This window comes from Pygocentrus nattereri, chromosome 4 (assembly GCF_015220715.1).
Source record: "Pygocentrus nattereri isolate fPygNat1 chromosome 4, fPygNat1.pri, whole genome shotgun sequence".
Taxonomy (NCBI): Eukaryota; Metazoa; Chordata; class Actinopteri; order Characiformes; family Serrasalmidae; genus Pygocentrus; species Pygocentrus nattereri.
The window spans coordinates 45,579,479-45,606,206 of record NC_051214.1 but is presented as its reverse complement, the minus strand read 5'-3'; the positions used below and the strand labels follow the sequence as shown (position 1 = coordinate 45,606,206).

The window sequence follows — 26,728 nt, the reverse complement described above, 5'->3', positions numbered from 1 at the left end:
TTACAACTTTTTGCTCCTCCAGATGTTGTAGATTATAGCTTTTTTTCATTTTTTTTCTACAAAGTCAGGACATTTTTGTCCTGCAAATGCAAAGCCATGCACGGTATTTGATCGTAATCGCCCTGTGAATAACTGCTGAGCCTTTGAGCTTGAAGAGCCAATTATTCTGTCAAATATGATGATGATCTATGATGATATTCAAAGTCAGTCTCCTAGAGCCACAATTGTCTACCATTTAATTTATTAAGGATTAATGTGAAAAGACTGAAGATTTCACCACATGTTGTCAATCATATATATATATATATATATATATATATATTAGTGTCTTTACAACTGTCCACACACCGCTGCACATGCACACAGTGTCATCTGCTATTAAGTGGACTGCATTGTGTAATAGTGAGTCAGCATTGTGCTGTCCATCTGATTTGAGCTCATGGCTGCTGATGGAGACTCACAGCCAAGTGTTCAGCAGTCAAGGCCAAAATCTACTCATGGCCTCAACTTCCCTCTCCACACTGATATTCCATGGTTTCTCTTGCTTTCTTCAGGCAGGCATCTCAAATCTGAGTTGTTTGTTTTATGCATTTTGAATTGCAAAAATCCTCAAGAAATACAGTGATTTCCAAAATTTGTATATGACTTCAACTCTGTTGTCATTTGCCGTTGTCATTGGTGAATGGTACATGTTGATATCAGAAGCACGGTGCTTTTTCCTGTCCCTATCTCAAAAGCAGTTGTAGCCAACACATTCTGATTCTTTTTTTTTAACATTTCCTGCATATTATCTAATGTTTGTGTAGGTGATGCATTGGACTATCTCCACAAGAATATTTTCACCGAAACGACTGGTACTAGGAAAGGATTCCCCAAGGCTGCAGTGGTGATCACAGTTGGAAAATCACAGGACCCGGTTGAGGACTATGCAAAAACACTAAGGGACAGTGGAGTTGAGATATTTACCCTGGGTATGTAGGAGTCTAAATGTCTTGCAGGAAATTCTGTCCTCTTTAATGCTCACACTTCACATCTCCTGCAGGGAATCAAAGCTTGAGCAGTCAAAGACTAATCAAATGGCTTTTGCAGACACTGTCCTCAGTACTTTCATAGTTTCCTACTTCTGACGGAAAAATAAGCTCCCTTCAAATGTTTTCCATTGACCTAACCTCCTTATTTCAAAAAGGCTGAGTGGCACACTATTAATCCAGCTGGCTTTGCTTTGAAAAGTGGGAAATGATAAGCTGCTGCATCGTTTCATATGTTTATAGAGTACAACTAGTTCGAAACTTTCTTTGCAGCTGTGAAACCTGAAAGAAGTTAGTAGTCTTTGATCATTTTCACAGCTGCCATTGACTTTACAGGATGCATTTGGGATTTACAGGTGTTGACTTTTAAAACATAAATGAGTAAACTTCCTGGCTTTGGCTAGAGATCAAAATTAAGACCAAGTTCCATGTTTTCCTCATTTTGTATGGCACCATCTACTGTATGTGTAACACATTTTTTTTTGTTCCTTTGCCAATCAGGCATCAAAGATGCTGATGAGGAAGAGTTAAAACAAATGGCTTCCACTCCATACAGCGCACACGTCTACACCGTGTCCAACTTTGATCAGATTAAGAGTGTGCAGAAATCTCTCACCACACAATTGTGTGCTGGAATAGAAGACCAGCTAAGCTCACTGGCCAGTGGCGAGGAAGGTAAAAAAACAAACACATCATTACCGTCACAGTGGAACGATGGGGAGCGATGTTGAGGCAGACGCATGTGCAGAGACAAGCGAGATTTATTATGGGCAGATCCAAAATCAGGGTCTAGACAGTCCAGGTTTAAAGAGCCAACGCGGAGAGAATGGGGGTCAGACATGACAAATCCAAATACTTCACACCAAACAAATATCAAACATCAAACATATCAAACACGATCAAACAACACACAAAGACCAACACAGGCCAGGGCAAACACAGGCAAGACAAGGGACAGGTGGGAAACAGGTGGTAACAATCAAGGGTGGAGTCAGACAACAAGGGGGCTGGACTGAACCAAAACAAATGCACATGGATGAAAAAGTAAACAATTACATTTTACATATTAAGACAAAATATGAAAGAATTGTGTATGCGAATCAATTAATTAGCAAGTTAGGACAAGGACGGATGATCACAAAAGGATGACTCTACATTCAGAACCAATGAAATATGTACAATTTCACTCCCTTGATGTTGGTGCAGTGGTGGAGCCGGCCTCAAACCTGCAAGTGACGGAAGTGGCCTCTAAATCCATGCGGCTGACGTGGGACGCTTCTCTGGATGAAGTGACTGGTTATAAACTACAGATGGTTCCCATGCTGGCGGGCAGCAAGAGGCAGGACCTTTATGTGGGTGCCACTCAGACCTATGTGAATGTAAGAGATTTGTCCCCAGAAACTGAGTACGAAATCAGCCTGTTCGCCCTAAAAGGCCTGACCCCCAGTGAGCCCGTCACAGCCTTTCAAAAGACCCAGCCAGTCAAAGTCTCATTAGGTATGTACAGAAATCACAGTGTTACCCTCTGCAACACTGTACGAACCATACGTTACACCAGCCATCAAAAGTTTGGGGACGCCTTGAGCTCTTTTGTATTATTTAAGCAACACTTAATTTTCATTGGTATTCCTCAATTAACAAATACCTGCAAAGTCTTTTGGGATGTTTTCATAATGCTTCAGGTATATTTTGCTACACTTAAGTTTATGTTTATCAAAGTGTCTTGCTTGGCCTGGAGAGCAAGTTTATCCTAAATAATAATGACAGTTTTAAAATAGTTTTAAAAAAAGCAAACAAAGTGCATATTGAAGCTCCTTTGGCCCACCTGAAAGGTTTAAATGCTGAGTTTGAACTGACCCAGCAACTATAAAAATGCTCATTTGTATTTAAAGCGTTTTGAAAGTTCCTCAAACCTTTGAAAGGCAGAGCATCTCTCTTGGTTAAGGACATACTGCATCTAAAATACCATCGATCTACTGAGCATGTGCTTTATAACATTTATCCTTCTAGAATGTTCTCTTGGAGTGGATGTCCAGGCTGACGTTGTCCTCTTGGTCGACGGGTCATACAGTATAGGCCTTGCCAATTTTGCGAAAGTGAGAGCTTTCCTGGAGGTTTTGGTCAATTCTTTTGATATTGGAGCCAACAAGGTTCAGATCAGCCTGGTACAGTACAGCAGGGACCCCCACACTGAGTTTTATCTGAACACACATCATGATAACAGCGCGGTGGTTAAAGCAGTGAGGACGTTTCCATATAGAGGTGGTTCCACCAACACTGGCAAAGCCATGACCTATGTGAGGGAGAAAATCTTTATTGCAAACCGAGGAGCTCGCCATAATGTTCCTCGAGTGACGATCCTCATCACTGATGGAAAATCGTCAGACGCCTTCAAAGACCCGGCCACTAGGCTAAGAAGTAGCGATGTGGAGATATTTGCTGTTGGAGTGAAGGATGCTGTGAGGTCAGAACTGGAAGCCATTGCAAACACTCCTGCAGAAACCCATGTCTACACTGTAGAGGACTTTGATGCCTTCCAGAGGATTTCCAAAGAACTGACCCAGTCCATCTGTCTGCGCATTGAGCAGGAGCTTATGAATATCAACAAGAGAAGTGAGTAGCCTCAGTTTTTTGCTTTTGTGTTCTATAATGTTGTAAGGTTATTTTGGGAGATCTACTGCTGTGGACATCGAGGGAGACAAGGAGAAACTCTAGGCTTATCAGTTTTTAATCTTAAGGCTTATTATCCAGCAATTACTATGCACAACTTAAGAGCTGTCTGCACAATATGAACAAAATATCAAATTTTGATTGAAAGGTTAGTCAAGGTGCTCACAACACATGGTGAAAAACATTGTGAATAGTTAACTTGCATATTGCAGTCTTCTTGAAAAGGCCAACATCACAATAACAGTTAACAAATGAAGTATTACATAATCCTAGTAGCTACTATGAAATTACTGTTTAAGTTACGTGATTCTGTGAGTGCGAAATGGAAACCTGGACTCGCTGACAGGCCTCTAAGTTCAAGTTCAAGTTTCACATTGATATTTCAGTCTGACCTAAGATCCAAAATTCCCAGTACTAAATGTTTACATGGAGTTTATGATCAGTGTCTACCAATATTCCAACCAGAAAAATGTGGTCTCCTATGCTTTTTGATCTTTATGGCTCAGTAAAAATGTGGTAGACACATGTAAAGATGTTTTCAGGTATAAATGGTTGGTGCATATTGCAGTGTAGGTATCAATTCTAAGTCACTCTGTACTACAAGGCTCAGTAGATAGGTGTCCATGCCAGCATATTGTGCAACTAGAGGTTTTGGCTTAGACTTATGTAATGCTTAGATAATGGCAAATATAGCTATTACGTGCTGGCTCATGGATCGTGGTTACATGGGACAGTTTAAATGAACCCTAATTTTGTGAATTGCCATTGTGTTCCAGAACTGATCCCTCCCAAGTCCCTGAGCTTTTCTGAAATATCCTCCAGAAAATTCAGAGCCATGTGGGCCACAGATGCAGTCAATGTTGAGTCCTATCTGGTTCAGTACAAGCCTGCTGCTGATCCAGCCGCAGGCTATGTCTCTGTTTCAGTACCAGGCGACACTACCACAGCAATGTTAGTCCATCTCACCCCGCTCACGAAGTATGAAGTCAATGTCTATGCCCAGTATGATAAAGGAGAGAGTTTTCCTCTCACTGGTTTTGAGACTACACTGGAAGGTCAGTTCCTCTTTCACAAATTACACTGAATTGTGGATGCTTTTAGGTTTTGAGTGTGTAATAAGTAACACTACCTGTAGCATGCACAGTGGAAATGAAGTGCATGTATATATATATATATATATATATATATATATATATATATATATGTATGTATCGCTGTTGTTAGAAACCCTTGTATCTCCAAAATGGTAACTTTACAGGAGAAACAATAAACCTACTGCAGTTTTAATGTAAGTCAATGGAACCAGAGTTCTTTCCAAGTCATTTTGGGCCATTTCTATTGGTCCATTCATCATGAAATTCACACACAATGTAAAGGATAAAAGGTCCTTTGAAAGTATCTCAAACACCGAAAAATGACAAAAATGGAGATACAAGGTTTTCATCCGACAGCAGCAATATGTATATATGTGTGTGTGTGTGTGTGTGTGTGTGTGTTTTCAGTGCATTGTTTTAGAAAAAATCTAAACTCGGAATCAAAATCAAATCGAACTGTGATGAAATCTGATGCTTCATAATACATTGAATTGTTTTCTAAAAAATCTGAATCAAATAAAATCAGAGATATCTGCAACTCTTAATTTTGCTTTACAGCTTTCAAACTTCCTACTAATGACTTTGATTAGAAGGGCTGTCATGACCATGACATTTTAGCTGATGATTAACTGTCATAAATAATTCCATTTAACAATTTAATTGTTTTTTCTTGTTTACAACTCCTAATGTGGAATCCAGTGTTAGCTACTAAGTAAACATCGCTAGGAAGAAAGAGGTCTAAAAGATATTTACTTACTAACTAACACTGGTTGTACTTTCAAAATAACACGCTACAATCAAAAATGTCATGTGCAGAGCAAAGCCGCCTCTATTTATTGAGAGTGAAAATATAATCGAGAAACACTTGTACAGCCTTCTAAAACACAACACCTCTCAATGAATGTATTTACTGCTTTTTTTAAATGTATTTTTATTACACCCAATTCATACGTTGCTTACTGTGGCATAATATGACTGTGGAATATAAGGGCCTATCTCAGATAAATAAGATTGTATAAAACGATTATAACATTTTGTGATATTGAAAATATTGATTTCTCTTTGTGTCATAGAACAAGGAACTGTAGGTAACCTCAGGGTATCTGAGGAGACCACAGACAGTTTCCGTGTGACTTGGACGGCCGCTCCAGGACCAGTGGTCAGATATAGGCTGACCTACAGGCCTGTCAGGGGTGACAGCGCTGCATTGGAGACAGCCACAGAGGGCACCGAAACCAGCATCGTCCTCCAGCAGCTTTTCCCCATCACTACCTACAGAGTGAGTGTGGCAGCTGAATACCCATCAGGCATTGGGCCACAGATGCACATTGATGGCACAACTAAAGAAGGTGAGTGGCACAGTATGATAGACATGATGCGTATTTTCCCCTCATAATCGTTTTATGTGCCTGATATCCTGCCGATTAAAAAATTCCAACCGCACTGGCATGTCATTAAGCAAGCCTTCTGGAGGGAAGTCAACACAAAGCGTTGACCTCCGGCATTCATTTGGGGAATTTTCACAGCGAGAACCACAGAGCATAAGAATTTGTACTGGAGCTACATGGCTATTGTAGCTAACAGCTGCAAAACATATTGCGTGTTAACTGTCATTGCAATTACAGGCTTTGCAATACTGATATTGGTGTCAAATGCAAATGTGGTTCTAACCAATTATAACACATTTTACGGTGCTGTGTGAATGAAGGTGTTCATATAACCTGACAGTTATATTAGTCAGAATAATGCAGTGTTTAAGTATGTCACATTATTGATTTCCTAATGCCCATTATATTGCATAAGATTTAAATGCATTATTAGTATTTTCTTCATATGGTTCAGCCCTAGTAGCTAACAAGTCATGGAAGTTTCACCTCTATTATTAAGCCTTTGGCAGAGGAGCGTGAACCTCAGACATAGTGGAATTTTCACAATGGCACGCAACACATAAGGGCTTAGATACTCCCCTGTGAGAAGCTCCAGGTGATGAAACGTTACCCAGGAAATAATCACACTCGTTAACATGGGAGCCAACTCTCTTGGGAGGCTGACGGAAATAAACAAAAGCGATTTCCATTTTCCAAGGCAACAGAATTCCAAACAACTGCTATCAAGGCCCAATGCAGTTCGTATCCATGGTCCAGCTGCTCCTAGCAGGCCACTTTCCCCAATGCAGCTGTGATACTTTCAGCTTCTATTAGAAGCAGCAAACATATCCCAGGGTATGATTTTGCTGAGCAGTTCATCCAACTCTCGTTTCATAATGTTTAGACTTTCTCCATATTGTGTATGGGGGAAAAAGGTTTTCAGCTTGCCTTTCCTACTTCCTCAAGATTTCAGCATTTTGACATGAATAAACACTTTTCTTTGGGTTGCTTACTAGAGGAATACGCAGAACATTTAGGAAGACATTGTGATCTTATCTAATAGTGGAGCACTCTATCTTTGATTAGGTCCACTGGTACTGCTTTTGCTTCTCACAAGAAACAAGAGCCCATGTTTGTGTCCAGCAGCAGGAGACCTTGTCTGCCAAACACTTGCAGATCTGTGTGACGTTATAATGATTTTAACATTTTATCAAAAACTCCTCCGTCATTTGTTTTGGTGTATAGATTCATCTAGACCATAGACAAGAATTGACCAGTGTAACTGATCAGCACCCTACATTGCTTCTGTGGCATACTGTCTGACGGTCACTCCAGTTGATCCAGTTCTATTTTTTTTTTTTTTTGTGATGTAAATCTATGACCTCAGAACAATTTGAGTGTTTAGTGCATCATGAAATTTTTACTGTCATTCAGTTAAATTAGTTTAGTATGATTCAAGATTACTCTGGAATATAGCCAATAAAAACAATACAGTTTGTCTTGGATTTTACATGATGTGACATGAAAATTAATACATATTTTACTATTGAATATTAGTATAATTATTTCCAGCATTCCAAAATCAATGCAGTTGAATCAGCACCTTTAACATGATGCATTATGGTATATGAGTGCATTTTTACATTCGTACCAAGTTCCAATTTCCAGTATTCGTCTCCGACTTTATCCGTTTGCTGAACTTCCAGTTTTGAAATGTGAAGGCTGCTCCTTGTGTGTTCGAAGCCTGTTGCATTGTATTTTAGAGGTAAACATGCATTATATCTGCTATGTCTGCAGCACGAGGCTCTCCACGGAACCTGAGGGTGTTTGATGAGACGGTGTCCTCCATGCGCGTGGTTTGGGAGGCCGCTCCAGGCCAAGTACAGCAGTATGTGGTGTCCTACCAGCCTACGGCAGGTGGAGAGATAAAGGAAGTGACGGTGAAAGGAGAGAACACTGAAACTCTGCTGAGAAACCTACAACCAGACACTGAGTACCAGCTAGCCGTCAAAGCTCGATACTCCTCTGGCCTCGGCCAGCCGCTGGAGGGCACCGGCACCACTCTGGAGGGTAAGTGAAGAATATTAATGAATTCACATTTACACACGTTTCTTCTTTCTGAAGATGCTTCAGAAAAATGCTTGCTTTTTTAAATTTTCACTAGAGCTTACAAAACTTATATGCACCTGACAGCATTCTGCAAACTGACCCAACTTAAAGTTATTAAATACTAGTGATGGTTAAATCGATTGTTATCCCATTATATTATTCTTCTTCTCCTTCCTTCTTATTCTTGCTGCCATATTTTTGCCGCGTAACTCGTCCCACAATTTTTGAGATATCAGTACCATTCTGTTCCAGATTGTCTGGTCTGATGGTGTGATATATGCTTGTATACAGCTTTTTGATTGCATGTATTTCGTGTAGCAGTGGAAAATTTTAAGGATTTTTTTCCCATAAGAATGGGGTGAAAAACTGCGTGACAATTTATTGTACCTCTGCTTGACTGAAAGAATGCTTTGCACATACTATCTCAGAGCAGGCCCCCAAGCACAAATTCATGATTGTTCTGACCTGCGCTTGCCTGTTTGTCATATTTTCCCCATCCCTCGTTTTTCACTTAGAATCCCATTCATTTTTGCCACCACACAAGGTCTATAACGTCTTTGCTTGACAGCAACCAAACTACATGTCCTCAATCAGGGCAGGTCCTTCTAATCCCTACAGTCATACTGACAAACACTCCTCTGCATGTCGTTTTATCATCCCTCGTTCCTTCCATTGAGTCCCATTCATTTTTGCAGTCACAGAAGCCCTATTATTTCCTTTGCCCAACAGCCACCAAAATGCATATACTCCAAGCTCTAGTCCACAGCCACACTGACCCACACTCCTATGTATGTCATTTGTTCCTCCCTGTTTCCTCCCATAGAATCCCATTCATTTTCACTCCCAACAAAGCCATAATCCCTCTTTTTCCCAACTGTTGCCATAGTAAATGTTCTCACTACCACTTAGCAACTCCCTATGAATCACTAGCTGTCTTACCTAGCAGTAATTTTGCAATGGCATAGCAACTGCATAGCAACACTTTAGCAACCACCTGGGATAACATAGTAACCAATGCGCAACCATTCCTAGTTTTTTTTATTGTTTTTGTTATCTGAACAAATGCACAAAAGTATAGACAGAATACACACATCAAGATTCCTGGCACTGTTTTCAGTTATGCAATATCCATTTTCTAGCAAGTTTATAGTGCAAAACTAAACAACTCTGACCTGCACCTCCTTATGGACAAGCCTGCAGCTTCAGCCATTTATCTATGAAACAATTATTAATGTATTACTATAATACTGTGTCATAGTTGTACTGAAGTTTCCATTTTTCTTCAGAAAGACCAAGCAGTGTGTGTTTGACTGGCTACGGGCCCCAGGTCGGTTTCAAAGCATTTGCCTTCTCTAGACAGGAATAACAGGAATAGACTGAGCCATCTGGAGGCACTGTGACAGCAGCCTCTCTGGAGACAGGAGCCCTGGGCATACGTTTTGGGGCTCACCATCAGTCACTCAGCTACTGGATCTTCTTAATGAAATAACCAGAACAAATCTGTACCTGTCTGGCTTAGCCTCTGTGCTAACTCGGGGGTCATTGAACCATGGTATCGAATTAGGTGTCTGCAGAGAAGGGATATGGAGTCAAGTTTCTGAGTTGACAGACAGGGTCATTCAGAGCGGCGGGGCTGAGCTGTTGAATGACAGTGGCACTTATGGGCTGTCTGTCATGTTTAAAGGGACGGCTTGGTGAAAGATCAAATGCGCACCGTTTTTGCTGGAGATTAGCCAAGACATGTTTGGTGTCCATAGTTTTCGGCTTTAGTTTTGTACAGAAGCGACAAGGCTGTTGCAACTAAAAAGTAATAGGCATTGTGCAAATGGCATGCCTACATCATTACATACTCACCTCAGCTGTGTTGAATGATTGAGTAAAGTCAAATAGTTTAGCGAATAGTATGTCATACACAGACTGTTTGAGAAAACCGTTTGACTGTAATAATTGAAGCATGCAGTTCGCACACTTCTACTTGATGGCTACATTAGTCTTGTACCTTTAGTGCAAAAGTAGTCAAGCAAACCTCAGAGACTAAATTGTATTGGATGACTAATTACTTTTAAGGTGCACGTTAGATTTTCCGTCATGCTGTCACTGTACGTGCTGTTTGTGAATCTTGGCTGAAGCAAGGCTGGATGTGTTTTGGGTGGATGGGCAGAACTCTAGGTGTCCTGTTGATGAACTTGCTTGTGCTGCACCCACAGCTGAACTCTGGCTTGGGTGGGGCGGGAATTTGGCCTGGCCTGTCCTTGCCTTGTGTAGAGTATGTGCGTGTGGTGATGGTAGTGGTGGTGAGGGGGATAGGCTGTAGTTATGAGTCATTTTCTCCTGGTGCAGCATTATCTTGTGAAGACTTGCTTGGAATGCAGCGGACCTGTGATCCATCGCTGTCTGATTGCTCCGTCGCCGACAGTCTGGCATTTTTCCTGCCTTAAACTGTTTGTTTAACTGTGTGGAAGCAATTGAACCGGTGGCCATCAAATCCCTTTGATTATGACATATGTGTGATATTACAGCCTTCCTCCATCCATTGACAAACACAGAGAATGCACTGGGCTGGGCACTCTCACAGATGCTTACACAGTCCAGTAAACATGCAGCTGCTGGAGCAGAGATGTAGTAGAATTGCAACAAGGACAACGTAGGTTGCTTTAGAGATATTAAAAAAAACAAGCTTCCCCACATAACTGAAATAAGCAGCGTCTGTGATGTTTGGATTATAAGATAAGATAAGACAAGGCTTTATTGTCATTCACATCACATGTGGTACATCAGGCGGAACGAAACACTGTACTCATGGTCCAGTTAACTCACAAAGTAACATAAACAATAAATACAATAGAATAGTGAGTGTTTAGGGGGGCTTTGGCCTTTAACTCAAGGGCATGATGAAGCTTGCTTAAAGACGGACAGCAGATGTCTTCGATGGACGTGTGCAGCCTGTGAATGTGTTCTAATATATTAGCACTCTGGATCTATTCTTGGCAAGGTGCACTTATCAGCTCCCACCCTAAGTACTTGCCCTATGAGATGGGAGGACAGCACAACTGTCCTCACCTTGCTAAAAATGAGAAATTCAGTGCCAAATCTCTCTAAGGACTGAATTACTTGAGCAACCTCTTCAGGATCCCACATTAAAAAAAGAAGAGAACAAAGCAAAACCTGAGTGACAGTATAATAGCTTGTGTAGAGGTTTGTGATGGTCCTTTCATCCATACATGAAAAACATTTTGGGCCGAAGTCTCTTTTAGACTAGTGTAGTCTACAGTTATTGTTTTACCTAAATTTGATCACCTCAATTTTCTGATGTTTGTCATTGACCTAACAATTGTGTTGAACCCCCACTCTAGTTAGTTCAAAGCTTCCTTGAGTGTGCTTGGAGACGTAATAGCATTCAAAGCTAATGGCTTTGAATCAGTTCAGAAAACACATTGAGCTTTTGGAGAAGGACACAACTCGTGCAACTTCACTGCATGACTGCATAGACTCCCAGCTCAATAAGTACAGCCATTTCACAAAGAAAACACCATAGACTGTTCCCAAACAGAAACATTCTCCAAGACCTTCAGCAAAAAGCATGGTAGTGGTTTGGTTCAGAACCAACAAGGAACATGAACAGTTCACCTCTGACAGTGTTTGGTGAAAACCACATGAAAGAATGGATTCCTATTTTAATTAAATTTCATACTTGGAAAGGAATCGAACCAAATCAAGAGAAACGAAGAGTTATCATGTTAGAAGCTCAAACAGCCAAAGCATATGGAATGTGTTACCTATGGAACACTTCAAAGTGGGGAGAGGAGGTCGTTCTAAATGGAATCCTTGCTATTTTTCTCTTTCTTTTGGATGGATAGTTTCACACAAAAGCAGAAAGGAGACAGATTAGGAGGGGAAAAAGGGAGATGTGGATATTAAATCAATCTCAATCAGTCAGAGAAGACGAGGGCCAAAAGGTGGCTTCCTGCAACAGGGTATTCCACAGCACCTGAGGATCTTCAGCCAAGGATGACCCTTCCCTTTCTGGTATTTGTCAAAGCGCATAATGTGGTCAAGCTGGGCTTTGCTCTCTGGCTCTTAACCCCGGGGAAGTAATTAAAGCAAATACCGCATGCCTTTTCCACACTTACCCTTTCCTGTGGTCAGCTCATGGGGGTGGACCTCAAAAACATCTACTTTTGCTGTGAATTTATTGCGTGTGCATGGCCTTGGGGTCTTGGGGCTGTGATATTTTTTTTGTCTGGTTCACACCCCTGGGGCAGCTTGACTTTTTGGAGGAGGCAGTTTGATGGACTAAATGAATAGTTCAGTTTTCCAATGAATTAAATGTAGTCAATCAACCAAAAGATTTGAAGTGTCTTAAGTTCACGTCTTTCATTTTGTGCTGTTGCTACAAGGCTAATGTAACTAAGAAGTAATGGAAGCACAGGCATGAGGTGAAGATTGTGTAATATTTTTTGCCAGACTATTCAAAATAAATGCTTTTGTGTCTTAGTTTGCAGTGGCAAAATGAAGAGACAGGAAAAAGAAAAGAAAGGCTGGGAGCTGGCTCAGAAACTTGGGGCATCATAGTATGTGTCAGTTTATAACCATTTTGCTCGTTTTTGCCAAATGGATGTTTTTTGGAGAAAAACGGCCGCACAGTTACTGGCAGGATTTGGCTTGTGGCATATTCCATCCTTCTCATTGCCTCCAAACACACACTCTTGAAGCTCTGCAAAGGAAAAATGAGAAAACGAGAACTTGTAAGAACGCAGCGGTGCTTGAGCCTGAGTGTCTTGCCGCTGCACATGTGCAGTTAAAATAAGGAAATGAAAATTACGCCACAGATGGAATGACTGCTTAAGGGGAATATTGTGTGTGATAGATTGTTTTTGGCATTGCAGTTGGAAAGATTTGCTTTGACATCAGTTGTAGCTTGATCCCTGATCTTTAAAATTAAACACACGCTTAAAGTAAATCTAACCTCCCTAGGCCAATTTGAAAAAAGAATACGTCCTCATTATCTTTTCCGTATATTTTTAAGCATGAAAGGAGACATGTCCGCGTTAAACCAAGGGGATGTCACATCTTTGCACTAAGTGGCCGACAATTGTAGTTTCAGCTGAAGCACAGACTTCAAAAGAGAAGGCGAAATTAGCTGAATTGCCAGGCGAGTCCTTCAGACACTTATGCTTGCATGTGAGAGCATATTGAAGCTATTCAGCTAGTTAGCTCAGTATCAGTTGCAGCTGAATGGACGTTTCTTTTGTGGGATAGTCTGCATTCATCATACTGGAGCACATTACCAATGAACAAGGAAAAGAAAATGTTTTTACTAAGTTGTATTGCACAAGGCTAGTGTAAACAAGCATGTAGAACAGTTCAAACTGTGGGCATGCTTAACTATTGAGCAGTACATAAATAGGCGTGTCTTCTTTCTATGTAGGTATAAGTCTGAAGTGCTAGAGTGAGTTGTTAAATGGTGCTGATTTCTTGGTGTTTGGTATTTCTTGGTATTGTTTGAACAATGCATGTCTGCCACATCTCCACGATGCACATTGTCACAGTTCTGCAGCATTGCAACGTAGTGATGCATTATTACCATTCTGTACGTAACAAGATTAGGTTGCATGTCCCTCTAGATGAGAGGGTCTGCCAAATGCTGCTAATTGATACATTCGTTGTCCATTGTCCATTCAACTTCACATTGCAACGTCTTACAAATAACACTGGGTCAATGTAGGTCTAAGCTAGCATTCTCCTAGGTCTCCATTTATTGCTGTCTAGAACAGCACATGTTCGCTTTGTTCTGAACTGATGTCATACATTGAGGCCACACACTCTGATATTCTCTGTTTCCAGCTAATGTCCATTGCACCATATACTGGATATGTAGAGCAGATGTTTGTACAAAAGGTCCTGATAGACTCCTGTTTACAAAACCATATGGCGCTGGGTCTGTAATCAGCATTTATGTAAGCCTAGTGCAGTGTGCTCAAAGCTCTGATCACAATGGGGATTTTACAGTGTAGTTACTTTGATCTGGCCATAATTATTGCTTTTTTGGACACGTACATACCATCCTATGGAATTCTTGTGCTTCTACAGTGTAGGTGTAATGTTTATGATTCAATTCATTTGTGCTATCTGTAGTGCTTTGTCTATCGCCTGCTTATACGACAAGAGGGAGCAGGGTGATGACAAGAAATGACTACTTGTTTGCTACAGATATATCCAAACATATTGACCCCACCACAAATATAGTCGATCAGTTAAGACATTTTTGGTGTCCAGAGTACTTTGATGGGGTAGCTTCTGATACTTGTTAACTAACTTAGCCCTGTCAGTCCAGTGTTAAACTACAGTAGCAGATTTCAGGCACCAAAGATGTCTTGGTTAATTGACTATTTTTGGGCTGAGTATTCACTTTTCTGCTAATATATTGTGGAATTGTGATGAGATACTGCGTGCCTTAGATTTTTGTAGGTGTTTAGACTTTATTATTCAGTTCTACTTTATAATTTGATGTCTGCCATAATGTGTACTTGGAAGGAGACAGTACATCAAAGCTATGAATTCCTAATGAAGCTCTACCTTACTGATTTGTGTGTGCACAATTGCTTACTTTCTCCACAGAACTGGGCTCCCCCAGAGACCTGACAACCAGTGATGTGACAGACAGCAGCTTTATGTTGTCTTGGTCAGCTGCCCCAGGGAGGGTAAGGCAGTACCGTGTGCGCTGGAAGTCCCAGTTCAGCGATGAATCTGGAGAGAAGATGGTTCCTGGAGATGTGACCAGCACCCTGCTAGAGGGCCTAAGCCCAGAGACACGTTACCAGATTTCTGTTTTCGCTACTTATGGCCTTGGAGAGGGAGAGCCGCTGGTGGGAGAGGAGACCACTGATGGTATGTTATCTTTCTTAGGTATAGAATTCTTCAATCTGATTTAAATTAATTCGTTGCACACGAGTTTTCTTAGCAAATTTGTAAAGATGCTAAAAATACAGAACAAACTCACATCTAGATTTTCATTTGACCAGTTTCCTAACTCTTAAAATTATATACCTATAATAGATGCTCCTACTACCCACTTTATTAGGAACCCTTTCTTTGTAGCTCTGCCCATCTGGTGTACAGTTGGAAACTTCATCCCATCTGTTGGTGCACAATGTGTTGGCTATCCTCAAGCCCTTTATCTGTGGTCTGTTTCTGGCCTTCGGCTGGATATATTTGGGTGGGAGACCATTGACATCCTAGCAGTGAAACTGTCATGTGTCAAAAAATACCAGCAGCCCCACTGTACCTGATAAAGTGACTGTAAAATAGTCTTTAGTCAAAGATTCTTTTCTGTAGAGAAAGTGTGCATGAAGCAGTGAATGTGCTTTAACACTCAAGTTTTTTGCTATATTAAATTGAGTTGGAGGCTCTGTGCCGTGGTGATTGTTCCTCAGTGGAAAATGTGAGATGACGGCTGTGGCCAGGGTGCGGGGCGGGGGTGTGGTGGGGGTGTTGGCGTCACAGAAATGGAGTAAAGGAGTTTTAAAGCCATGCATCTGTGCAGTGCAGCCTGTAATTTGGGCTGTGTGTCTGAGATGGTCGCTAACAGGCTTTGGAAATGCTTAGTTAAAGAGCGTACGTCTCCTCCAGCTCCATACGGACACACAGGGGAACACATAGCAGCAGAAACGTGCATAAGGGAGGAATTTAACACAATACAAATAGACGTGAGGAAGTGGGGTTTTTTTTTCACTGTCTTGTGGATTTGTATCTGCCTCAGCATCTCTTTGGGGTTCTTTCCTTCATTTCCTTTTGAAAAAAGAATCCCTGCACAGTATATTTGAATAGAGCTGATTCCGTGGTTAAGGATCCACAGGTCCACTCAGGTCAGTCAGCATATTGCAACGTTGGCCTGCAATAAGATTTCCATTCGTAAAAGTCTTCCCAGTAAAATCTTGTAGTTAGAGTATTTTCTTGGGAGCAAGAACACTTTGGAAAAGATTGCCTCTGTTTTTGTGCAGTGAAGAGGATGAGCAAAAAAATTAATACATAGTTTCTGGTACCAATGGACAGGAAATGAGGCTCCAGAGCTGCTCACTGAGAATAACAATGCAGAATGAGGGAAACATCTCCTAAAGAAATAAACTCAAACTCATGTGACATTTCATTTTATTCAGCGTGGCTTATAAAAAGTTATTTAACTTAATAACAGGAACATTGCTGAGTTTAACATTACTGCGGAAGTTCATTTCACTTGCCATCCCTGGAGAAGTACAAAAAATATTTTAATAGCGTACTGCAAGAACTGAAATGTCAGAGTGCTAGAAAAGCACAGCAGAAGAAATAGATATTGTGTTTTAGCCAAAGATTATAGTAATTTGCCCACTAAATAGTAAATCAAGTGTATTGCTTCTATTTTACACCACTTTTCTCTTCCTTTCCACCAGCTTCTGCTGCAGCAAAGGCACTGCTTGTGTCTGATGAGACAGAAAGAACAATGAAAGTGACCTGGCAGGCCGCGCCAGGAAGAGTGCTGAACTACAGAGTGGCCTACTCTCCCCAGTTGGGTGGCAAGGAAGTCACCACCAAAGTGCCACATAACACAACCACAATTGTCTTGAAGCGACTGCAGCCCATGACCACCTATGACATCACTGTCCACCCCATCTACAAACGTGGAGAAGGCAAAGCAAGGCAAGGAGTAGGAACAACACGTACGTTTGGCCCGTAATTCAAAGCCCATAAGTCACAGATCTGTGCTAGTACTTATATTGTGGGAGTCAGGTTGGCGTGTGTGTGTGTGTGTGTGTGTGTGTGTGTGTGTGATTGTTGGCAGTGTGACATGCACTTTCTTAAATAGTTATGTGCTTTACTGTCATAATTTTTTGCCTTATATTTTCCAACAAAAAATGCTGCTATGAGAAATGTAGGTGTGTATTTAAATTTACAAAGTTTCCCCCTTTCCCCAAAATATATTCAGTCAGCCAAGTTGTGTTTAGTGTTCGAAGATTTGCACTGGAGCTATGAGGTTGATGTAAAACTTATACACTACCAATTAGTGTTGTGCAAACTGCATGCCTAAATCATCAAACATTTGCCTTAAACTGTATTGAGATGTCAAGTAATGTCAAATTAACTTGCTTATGTGTTCTTGACACTGTATTAAATTTTGCCTCAACCTTTGTCCATTTTTTATAGAAAGCAGTTTGATTTCAACCTCATAATCTTTATAAGTTGTCATTTATCAACAACTCGGTCTAGGTTGAGGCAAGTGTGTGATAGTTTAGGCATGCCGTTTGCCTGATGCAAATTTTTGGGGTATAAATGTTCAATATTGGTAGGCTGTTTTTGCCCTGTAGCTGCAGTGCCAATCTAAAGAGGCAGACTTCGGCAGAGGTGGACGAGGTACACAAATCATGTACTTGAGTTAAAGTAGAAATACCCAAGGTAAAATATTACTCCAGTAAAGTAGAAGTCCTTACTCAAGTTCACCTCAACTTGAGTAAAAGTACTAAAGTATTTGCCTTCAAATGTACTTAAATATAAAGTAAAAGTACTAAAAGAGTAATTCTGGCTCTGATGTCCTGTTATCATTTTTATAACAAGACTGGCTTCATGAACTCATTTCAGGTGAAAGTCCTCCAGCGTCTCTCTTGGTAAACCAGTCTTTTAATAGAACGTCATTAATTAGTGACGCTGACGTCTATTAAAATGATCAGAAGCACAAAACACTGAAGGTAAACAGTTTCCATCAGGGAGAACCGAGTGGCTCTGAAATCACTTTTTACACACAAGCAAAGTTTCAGTTTAAGATTACTTTGTAAATTAGTTACAAGTTGAATAAAAACTGGCTTTAAACTCAGAATCACAAATAAGTTTCCTTTACTGTGTTGATCTGTAGGCCTCTGTTCATAAACATAAACCAGCCCAAACTAATTTACTATAAAATGAAAGTGTTTGTATGAATTCAGAAAAAAGCCGCGTCAGTCTCGACTGCATATGTGGACATATTTCTATATTGTGCTCTATTTACACAAAGTTAGGTTAGTTCATCATTTAGGTGACGCATGTGCTCTCAAAGTTTTACGCTGCTGCACTGATGTTGAACCGTGTGCTGCACTGGGTCGGTATGACCAACAGGTCATACATAAACCAAAAGAAACTACAGATTTCTCAAAGTGTAGTGGAGTAAAAAGTGAGATATTTGACTTTGAAATGTAGTGGAGTGAAAGTAAACAGTCACCCAAAATGGAAATACTTAAGTAAAGTACAGATACATGAAAAGACTACTTAAGTACAGTAACGAATTACATTTACTCAGTTACTGTCCACCACTGAACTTCGGACACCAAAACCTTGGCTGATTGACTATGTGTGGTGTAGAGGGAAAGTTATCTTATTTTGATTCTTCGTCCAACTATCCCTTTAGGTTGCTTTTTGTTTTGGGGATTTGTGGATGCCTGTTCTCTTGTTTATGATGTGATACCAGTGTTCATGGGAGTCTGTTCATCATTGACATGTGCTCTGATTGCTGCGGCTGTCTTTCTGTTCTCATGCAGTGTCGCCCTTCAAAGCACCAAGAAACCTGCAGACATCCGAACCAACTAAAACTAGTTTTCGTGTAACATGGGACCATGCACCTGGCAACGTTCGAGGATACAAGGTCACTTTTCACCCTTCTGATAATGAGGTGAACCCAGAAGAGCTTCTAGTGGGACCATATGACAACACAGTTGTCCTGGAGGAGCTCAGGTAGAGTTTTTCTTATGCTTATGTTCAGTCTTAACTCTTACAAATGCTGTGTTATTTGTACCTGATTCACTGAAACTGCAGTGGGTGCAGATTTTCCAGTCTGACGGTTATTACTGCGGAGTGATTTTAGTCCAGTATGAATCTGCAATGTACATAGTTTTTGAACTCTGACTGTAATAAAGTGGAGTAATAATGTAGCGTGGTCTTATTTCTGTAGACCTCTTTTGGGTTTCTAATATTGTTATGTTTTTTGTGTGTTTGTTTTTCGCAGAGCAGGAACTAAGTACTCCGTGGCTGTGTTTGGAATGTTTGATGGAGGCCAGAGTTTGCCACTGGCTGGAGAAGAAAGGACCACCCTTGTTGACCCACCTGAGCCTCCACCCATGGACCCTCCTGGTAAAACCACTCTATCTGAGCTGAATACAGGGATTTGGAGATAATAGTTGCAGTACATCTTATGCATTTAAGGACTTAGATATCCTAATTTGAAAGGCTTTATATAAACAGCTGATGCTTACTTAGATCCAGCACATTAAGCTTTTGAGGACATCTGGAACACAAAGAATGTATTAACATCTACCTGACAAGCAAATTAAGGCATCCTTTGTTTTGCAGTGTGTTTATTTGATGATGTATTTCTTTAATTAATACAAAACCTTTTCCAAAAAAGTTGGGTGGCTATTTGAAATGCTAATAAAACAGAAAGCATTGATTAGTAAATTCTGTTTGAAATGTATAACACTAGTACAGTATTTATATGTATATTTTAGCTATTTACCTTTCAAATTTATGCCTGAAGCTTATTCCAGAAAAGCTGGTTCAAGAGCAAGTTGACCCCGTGTTATATCATCTCTCCTTTTAACAGCACTCAGTAATTGTTTGGGCATTGAAGACACAAACTGAACCAGATGTAAATTTTTTGCTGTTCTTCTGTCATACAAGTCTTCACCTGCACAACCATACAAGCTTTATGAGCTTAATAAGGCAAACATTTTCAAATAGGTGACATTTCTGCACTCTAGGAAGGCCAGTCTAGACACTGTCTGATTGAGAAGCCATGCTGTTGTAACACCTTTGTGTTTTCAGCACCATAGAGTGTTTGCATTGGCGTTCCTTGCTGATGTTAGGTTGAAATCAGCATGGCTGATGCTGAAAAAGATGACGCCTAAAAGACAGCACATGTTGCTCCAAAATGTGCTCAGCATTAACGGTGCTTTCACAGATGTGCACATTATCCCCTAATAGCACATACCAGACAAGAGCCTGGCTTTTGAATTGTACAGTAAAAATCTGGGTGGAACGTTTCTTCATTGGCCCAAAGAACACAATGACCATTATATCCATAAACAGTCTGAAAGGTAAACTCATTAGATCACAATACATGGTTCCACTCTGTGTCAGTACATTTCAGATGAGCTTAAGACCAGAGAAGTTGGCAGTGTTTCTGGATGCTGATGACATGTGGCCTCTGCTGTGCATAGCACAATTTATCTTGCATTTGTGGAAGCAGCGACGGAGGGTGTTTATTGACAACTACTTGTCAAGCTATTCCTGGGCCCACGCGGTCATATCCATCCAGGAGTTATGACTATTTTCAATGTAGTGCCATCTAAGAGGTCGAAAGTCATTGGCATTCGTTTTTAGCTTTTGGTTAATTTGTACTGTGTTCATTCCAACCTGGTGGGATATACGTACCTCTGACCTCAGGTTCATTCAGATGTAGGTCAAAGTAGGTTTATAAATCACTGCTCTCTGTTGTCTTTGCATTTTACCTACTGTCCCAGCTTTTCTGGAACTAGGTTTGTACTTTAGAGACTTATTTTCATTGATCATTGGTTGAAAGTTACGCCATGTTTCAGCCTGAATGACGCGATAGCACTAAATGTGCCACAGCACAGAACTAAGCCTAAGAAGTGTGGCATCTATGCTGTAATCATGAAAACATGAATATATAAATGACATGAAAACGCCTTGATATACAAGCATTTTGTGTTGTCCTTCACTTTGCTTACTCTTTAATTCCTTAGTGCTGTAAGAAAGCATGACAGGAAAAAGGCTCTGCTTTCAGTTAGAGCTGCTTAACAGCCGAGAGAGAGTAAGAGGCAGAGAGAGAGAAGCAAAGAGACAGGAACAGGGACAGAGAGAGAAAAGTAGAGGGTGAAAAAGAAAGAGATAGAGCAAAGGAGAGAGAAAGAGAGCGATAGATTTTGCTAGCCTCTCACTGGTTCTCAGCCCAGCAGGCAGCTAGGAAAATGTTATGGTTCTGCTATGAGAGCCTGGAGAGATGCTGACCCTGGGCATAAATCCCCGCTGTTATAAAGAGCAGATATGGTGCCCTTATTTTCCATAACGTTCCACTGTGACTTCTCATCGTCAAGGGGTGCCACAGCCACGTATAGATAAAGAGTTGCTGTGGGCTAAACGAGTGGAAACAACTCTCTGCAGGGGTGATCTGCTATTTTGCTGTTAATGACCATCCAGGAAACACTTGAGTGCATTTTCTGTTTTATTACCTCTTTTTTTTCTAATGAAACCCTTATATCCTCTTTGGACACAACCAACAGAGGAGATGAGCTAAATATAGGGATTTAGAGGTGCAGTACATTTTACGTCTATGAAAACGTAATGTTGTAAGTATTTACTGGACCGGCCACACTGTATTTAAGTGTTGTGATATTATTTACAAAAGTACAATTGATCCATCTTTATTACCATAGACTTTAAAGACCTAGGAACTGGTCAGGACATCCCTATCTAAAACTACCACACAGCAGACAGGCTTCTTTTTTGTGACTGAATGTAGTGGTGGATGATTCAGTATGATATAAACTGTTTTCAATTGCAGAGACTCACTGGAGCTTCAGTGAGTGGAGAAACAAAGTGGAATATCTCGCGCCACTTTGCAGGTGTCTGGAGCCATGAAAAAAAGAAATGTACAAAGAAGGAATGCACCATAACTCAGAAAAGAGCTTTGCTCGTATTTCACTCGTGCAGAGACCCTCTTTTGTTTGGAGAGAAGGAAGAAGCCATGTCAACTCCAGCTAAAATGGCCTCCAGGGCGAGATGCCAGAGGGGACTGAATACAGCAGAGAAAGATGTGGGGAGAGGAAAGAAGATATAAATCCTTGTGCAAACTGCGATTGAATTCTTCGAGAAAAGAAATAAAACAAAAATTGAATCAACTTGTGATATGTTTATTAAGTGTGGGCATGCTGGACATTGTCGTTTTGCCATTGACTTTGTGTTGTTTTTCCTCTGCGTTTTGTTTTTCTTACTGGTTCCTCTCACCTTTATCTTCCCTTTAAACCCAATCCAACTTCAAGGTTGATTATTTGATTGGATCTCGCTGAAGCTGTCTCTTGGCTTTTTCTCTCTGGGTGACTGGTGTCCTTCATCTTCCGTAGATGCTCAGTGTAAAACCACAGCCAAGGCTGATATAGTCCTACTGGTGGATGGATCCTGGAGTATTGGCCGCGTGAACTTCAAAACCATCCGCTCGTTCATCGGCCGTATGGTGGGCGTTTTCGATATTGGCCCTGACAAGGTTCAAATCGGTAAGGCCTCCTTTTGCTTTGTTGTTTTTTTCCAGCCCATGGGACTCTGATCCAACGTTCCCCAGCAAACACCAATATTCTAATGATGGCAGTGTGAATAAGAAAAAAACATTCTACAATAATGTGAACTGATGAACATTTTAGAACAGTACGAATGAATGTAGAACATTCCAGAATAACCTGACTGGAAGATCACCTAGAACTGTGAACAAAAGGAATTTCTGGAACTGTATAAATGAAGGAGAATATTCAAAGACAGTGTGAATAGATGAAGAATAGTGTTTTAGAGCCATGTGAGTAAGTAAGAAAGTGTAAAACATTCTAGAACTGTGTGAATGGAAGAACATTCCGAATCTGTGAAATAGGAAGAACCATTCAAAACGGTATGAGTAGATGAAGAACATTCTAGAACAGTGCGATTGGAAGACAAACCGTCTAGAGCACTACGCTGAACAGTATCAGAATAGTATGAATTGAGGAAAACCATTCTAGATCTGTATGAATGAGGGAGAACATTCTGGAACATTACGAATGAAAAAGAACAGTGTGAATGAAGGGAGAACATTCTTGAACTGTATGAATGGAGAAGATCGTTCTAGAGCAGTGTGAACAGCAGGGGAACATTCTAGAACAGCATGAATAGGGTAAAACATTCTGGAGACTCCCACAAGCATGGTTTGCAGGAGAGAGTTGGAATACTGGTAAAAGAGTGGATTTATGGCAAAGACAGTAATACTTCTGGACGCCAGATGTGAGAACTTTAGTCTGGGCCCCAAATTGAGTTATTACCTGGAATTTGGTGCTTCCCGTAGATGTGTTAGAAAATGAAATCTACCCTGCCTGATTCTCAGGATTGGCTCAGTATAGTGGAGACCCCAAGACTGAGTGGCATCTCAATGCGCATCCAACCCGCGAATCCCTCCTGGAAGCCGTGGCCAACTTGCCTTATAAAGGGGGAAACACCATGACAGGTATCACACCTTGATTTATGTTAGCCAGTGGCTACAGTGTATATCTGAAAGAGTAACTTTAACCTTATTATAGAAAGAACATCTATTAATGTAACTAATGTAAACACTTAGAAGTAATTTTGGACCATTTTGTGCATTTATCACTAAATACTGAAACGCTGCAAAGGACAGCAGGTGTTTTCAAATTGCTATGAAGTTTTGTTATGGTAGCTACTGATATGGAACCATTCAATATGTTGGGCTAGTTGTATCCAAGTTTTCTTTATAGACATATGGTAGTTCATTACAAAGCATGTTGACATCTTTTTTGCAATGGTATGAACGGTAACTTTCTTCTTATGCACTGCTCCTCAATAGGTCTGGCTTTGAACTACATCCTCCAGAACAACTTCAAAACAAACGTGGGTCTACGGCCTGACTCTCGTAGAATTGGTGTCCTCATTACTGACGGCAAGTCTCAGGATGATATCATCAGAAGCTCTGAGAACCTGCGGGGCCAGGGCATCGAACTTTACGCCATTGGTGGGTAACATATATATGAGCACAGTTTACACGTGCTAAATTCACTGGTGTCAGTTCACTTTGTTGAAGAAATACTACTTCTCAATTGTTCTTGTTTGCTACTGGTGAACATTTAAGCTGTTTATTAAGAGGGACCATCCATAAAGTAGACAGAATCTCCAAATGCACAAATATTTGGTGTCTTTTCTTTGTTTCTTTTGTTTTGCACTGATGCCATGATGCTCATTCAACTATTAATAGAAGCTTATGTACACTAATTAGCATCATGCAACTTTGCAACAATAAATAATCCCACCTTTGCTTCGTATGTATGTTGCATAGCTACAAACAGTACTAGCAGGCATCTTAAAGCCTGAATTTTGTCTGTACTCTTGTTTATTGCTAGATAAACGTCGTATAGTGATAAGTATGTGGTGAATTCTTCAGCTGATGAATTAAATTTACCACCAACGTTCAGGGGTTGCTCAGTGTAAACCTGTAATCTGGAAGTTCTGCCGTCACACCTTAATGGAAACACTGTGGTTGTGTTTGACTCACAGGTGTGAAGAACGCTGATGAGAACGAGTTGAGGTCCATCGCCTCTGACCCGGATGAGATCCACATGTACAATGTTGCTGATTTCTCCTTCCTTCTGGACATTGTGGATGACCTCACAGTTAATCTATGTAACAGCGTCAAAGGACCAGGTAATGTCTACATGCATGTGCCATTCAAAAAGTCCTCAAGATTAACACTGTCTTATCGAAATTTGCTAGGGCTATCAAAATGGTAATGTTGCACAAAAGATTGCATCAGTTTATCATATCCAATAACAGCTTTGAGAAATCATGTTAAAGGAGAAGAATACATTAAATAAATAGCCCCTTTTTCGCCATTTAAAGGTTAAGGTATGTCTTGAAGCTGTTTTCCACGTGCTACAGACTATTGATATTAATAACAATACTGTTGTATTGTGATGAGTTTGTGTTGGAATGCATTGCATTGTTATTGACAGAATAAGACTGTAAAGGGAGGCAAAGATTACATTATTTGGCTGACGCTCTTATCCAGAGCGACTTACAATTTGGTCATTTTTACAGAAGTAGGCTAAGGTGGTGTTAGGAGTCTTGCCCAAGGACTCTTATTGGTATAGTGTAGGGTGGTTACCCGGGTGGGGGATTGAACCCCAGTCTACAGCGTAGAAGGCAAAGGTGTTACCCACTACACTAACCAACCACTACAGGATCACTAAATCAGAGTTGCATGCCATAGCTGATCTATGCTTCCCAATCACTGTGGTTGCTGCCACTCAAGCCTTCTTGCCAGTTTCCTTTTTTCCAAGTAGAATTCACTGAACGTATAACATTGTTGAAACTCTATGATAGAGACTTTAGGTTGAGCTTGGAACCTTTTTGGAAGAAAACAGTAATTTAGTACAAAGAGACAGCGTATCCTGATGCAGGCCTTACCAGCTGATATATGGCTGTGGCATGCGCCCGCACCCCGGGCCCCGACAGGCACTCACAATGGCCCACTTAGCCTTTGTAAGAAGCTACACAGCAGGTAAAAGTGGCCTAAATCCCACCTTTTTCTCTGTATGTGACACAGATGTGTCATCTGTGTATCAGTGTGAACAGCAAAAAAAGCATTGAATCTGACATTTCCAATTCTGATTTGAGACGCTTTCATATGTGGTACTGAAATCCGACACGTATCCGATCTGCGGCAATGTGACTCAGTCTGAACAGCCAGATCGGAATGCATGCAACTTTCCGATCATTCCAAACGTCAATCCAAATACAAAACTTATACATAAACATTCAAGCTGATGCTTCTGTACCAGAAAGTTAGAAGAGCCTGATCCAAAACACCTCCATGTTTGAAGAGATTTCGAACAAAACGGCCGAACATGGTCGGAAGAGACCAAGCTGTGGCGTCAAAGAACAGTTTAAAGAATCCGAGGAGACAAAAAAAGATGAAACTGAAAGCTCTGGGAGCGACTGGCGTTTGCTGGCCGGCATGATTGTTTACCTCTGGACATGCACGACACGTGAAGCATTGTTCTTTTGTGCATGCAGGTCGGTTTAGAAGCATAATCTGCTCAGACTGATGTTGAATATAGGTCACATTTAAAAGATAATGAATCAGATTTGGTGAGACAATGAGATTTGGGCCACTTTTACCTGCTGTTTAAACGTAGCCTAGTATGCCTGGGGTAGATTTGTAGCTCACATATTTCTTAGTTTGAGAGCTGTTTGACACACCAGTTCACATTTTTCTGTTGTTTGCTCATAAACAAGACACTGGCCCAGGGACTCCAACAAACCTGGAGACATCGGAGGTGACCCATTACTCTTTCAGAGTCACCTGGCTCCCTCCCGATGAGCCTGTGGAAAGGTTCCGCATTGAATATGTCCCTGTGATTGGAGGCAAGACTGAAGTGGTGAGAGTTACACAACAGTTCACAACCGTAACATCCTACTTTGCACATTGCACTCATTAACAACGAAAGGCTGAGAATGATTGATGTTGTATTGCAATACAATTTATTTATAAACAGTTAATCACATAACAAATTACATTCAGTGTAATGGGAATATGAAAAAAATGTAATAGCTATACTACACACAAAACTAAGATTAAATTTAAGTCATAATAATATACCATCTGTTCCACTTAGAAAGGCTGTGGTATGTAGAGTAA

General features: G+C 40.7%; 1 protein-coding gene across 6 annotated transcripts in view; it reads left to right on the top strand.

The window, feature by feature from the left end:
- col12a1b (collagen, type XII, alpha 1b) overlaps positions 1 to 26,728 on the top strand; it is a 100,091-nt gene that overhangs the window by 8,606 nt on the left and 64,757 nt on the right. For 4 of the 6 annotated variants that reach the window (XM_017695707.2, XM_017695705.2, XM_017695704.2 and 1 more), the window contains exons 7-22: positions 807 to 971; positions 1,530 to 1,703; positions 2,235 to 2,525; positions 3,039 to 3,641; positions 4,475 to 4,753; positions 5,866 to 6,141; positions 7,957 to 8,229; positions 14,887 to 15,156; positions 16,695 to 16,961; positions 18,807 to 18,999; positions 19,271 to 19,395; positions 22,404 to 22,553; positions 23,405 to 23,524; positions 23,882 to 24,046; positions 24,586 to 24,732; positions 26,326 to 26,468. In XM_017695707.2, coding sequence (XP_017551196.1) covers positions 807 to 971; positions 1,530 to 1,703; positions 2,235 to 2,525; positions 3,039 to 3,641; positions 4,475 to 4,753; positions 5,866 to 6,141; positions 7,957 to 8,229; positions 14,887 to 15,156; positions 16,695 to 16,961; positions 18,807 to 18,999; positions 19,271 to 19,395; positions 22,404 to 22,553; positions 23,405 to 23,524; positions 23,882 to 24,046; positions 24,586 to 24,732; positions 26,326 to 26,468 — 3,641 coding nt within the window. Of the gene's footprint in view, positions 1 to 806; positions 972 to 1,529; positions 1,704 to 2,234; positions 2,526 to 3,038; positions 3,642 to 4,474; positions 4,754 to 5,865; positions 6,142 to 7,956; positions 8,230 to 14,886; positions 15,157 to 16,694; positions 16,962 to 18,806; positions 19,000 to 19,270; positions 19,396 to 22,403; positions 22,554 to 23,404; positions 23,525 to 23,881; positions 24,047 to 24,585; positions 24,733 to 26,325; positions 26,469 to 26,728 lie in introns of those variants that run through there. The other 2 variants (XM_037538003.1, XM_037538004.1) reach the window with 2 other exon arrangements.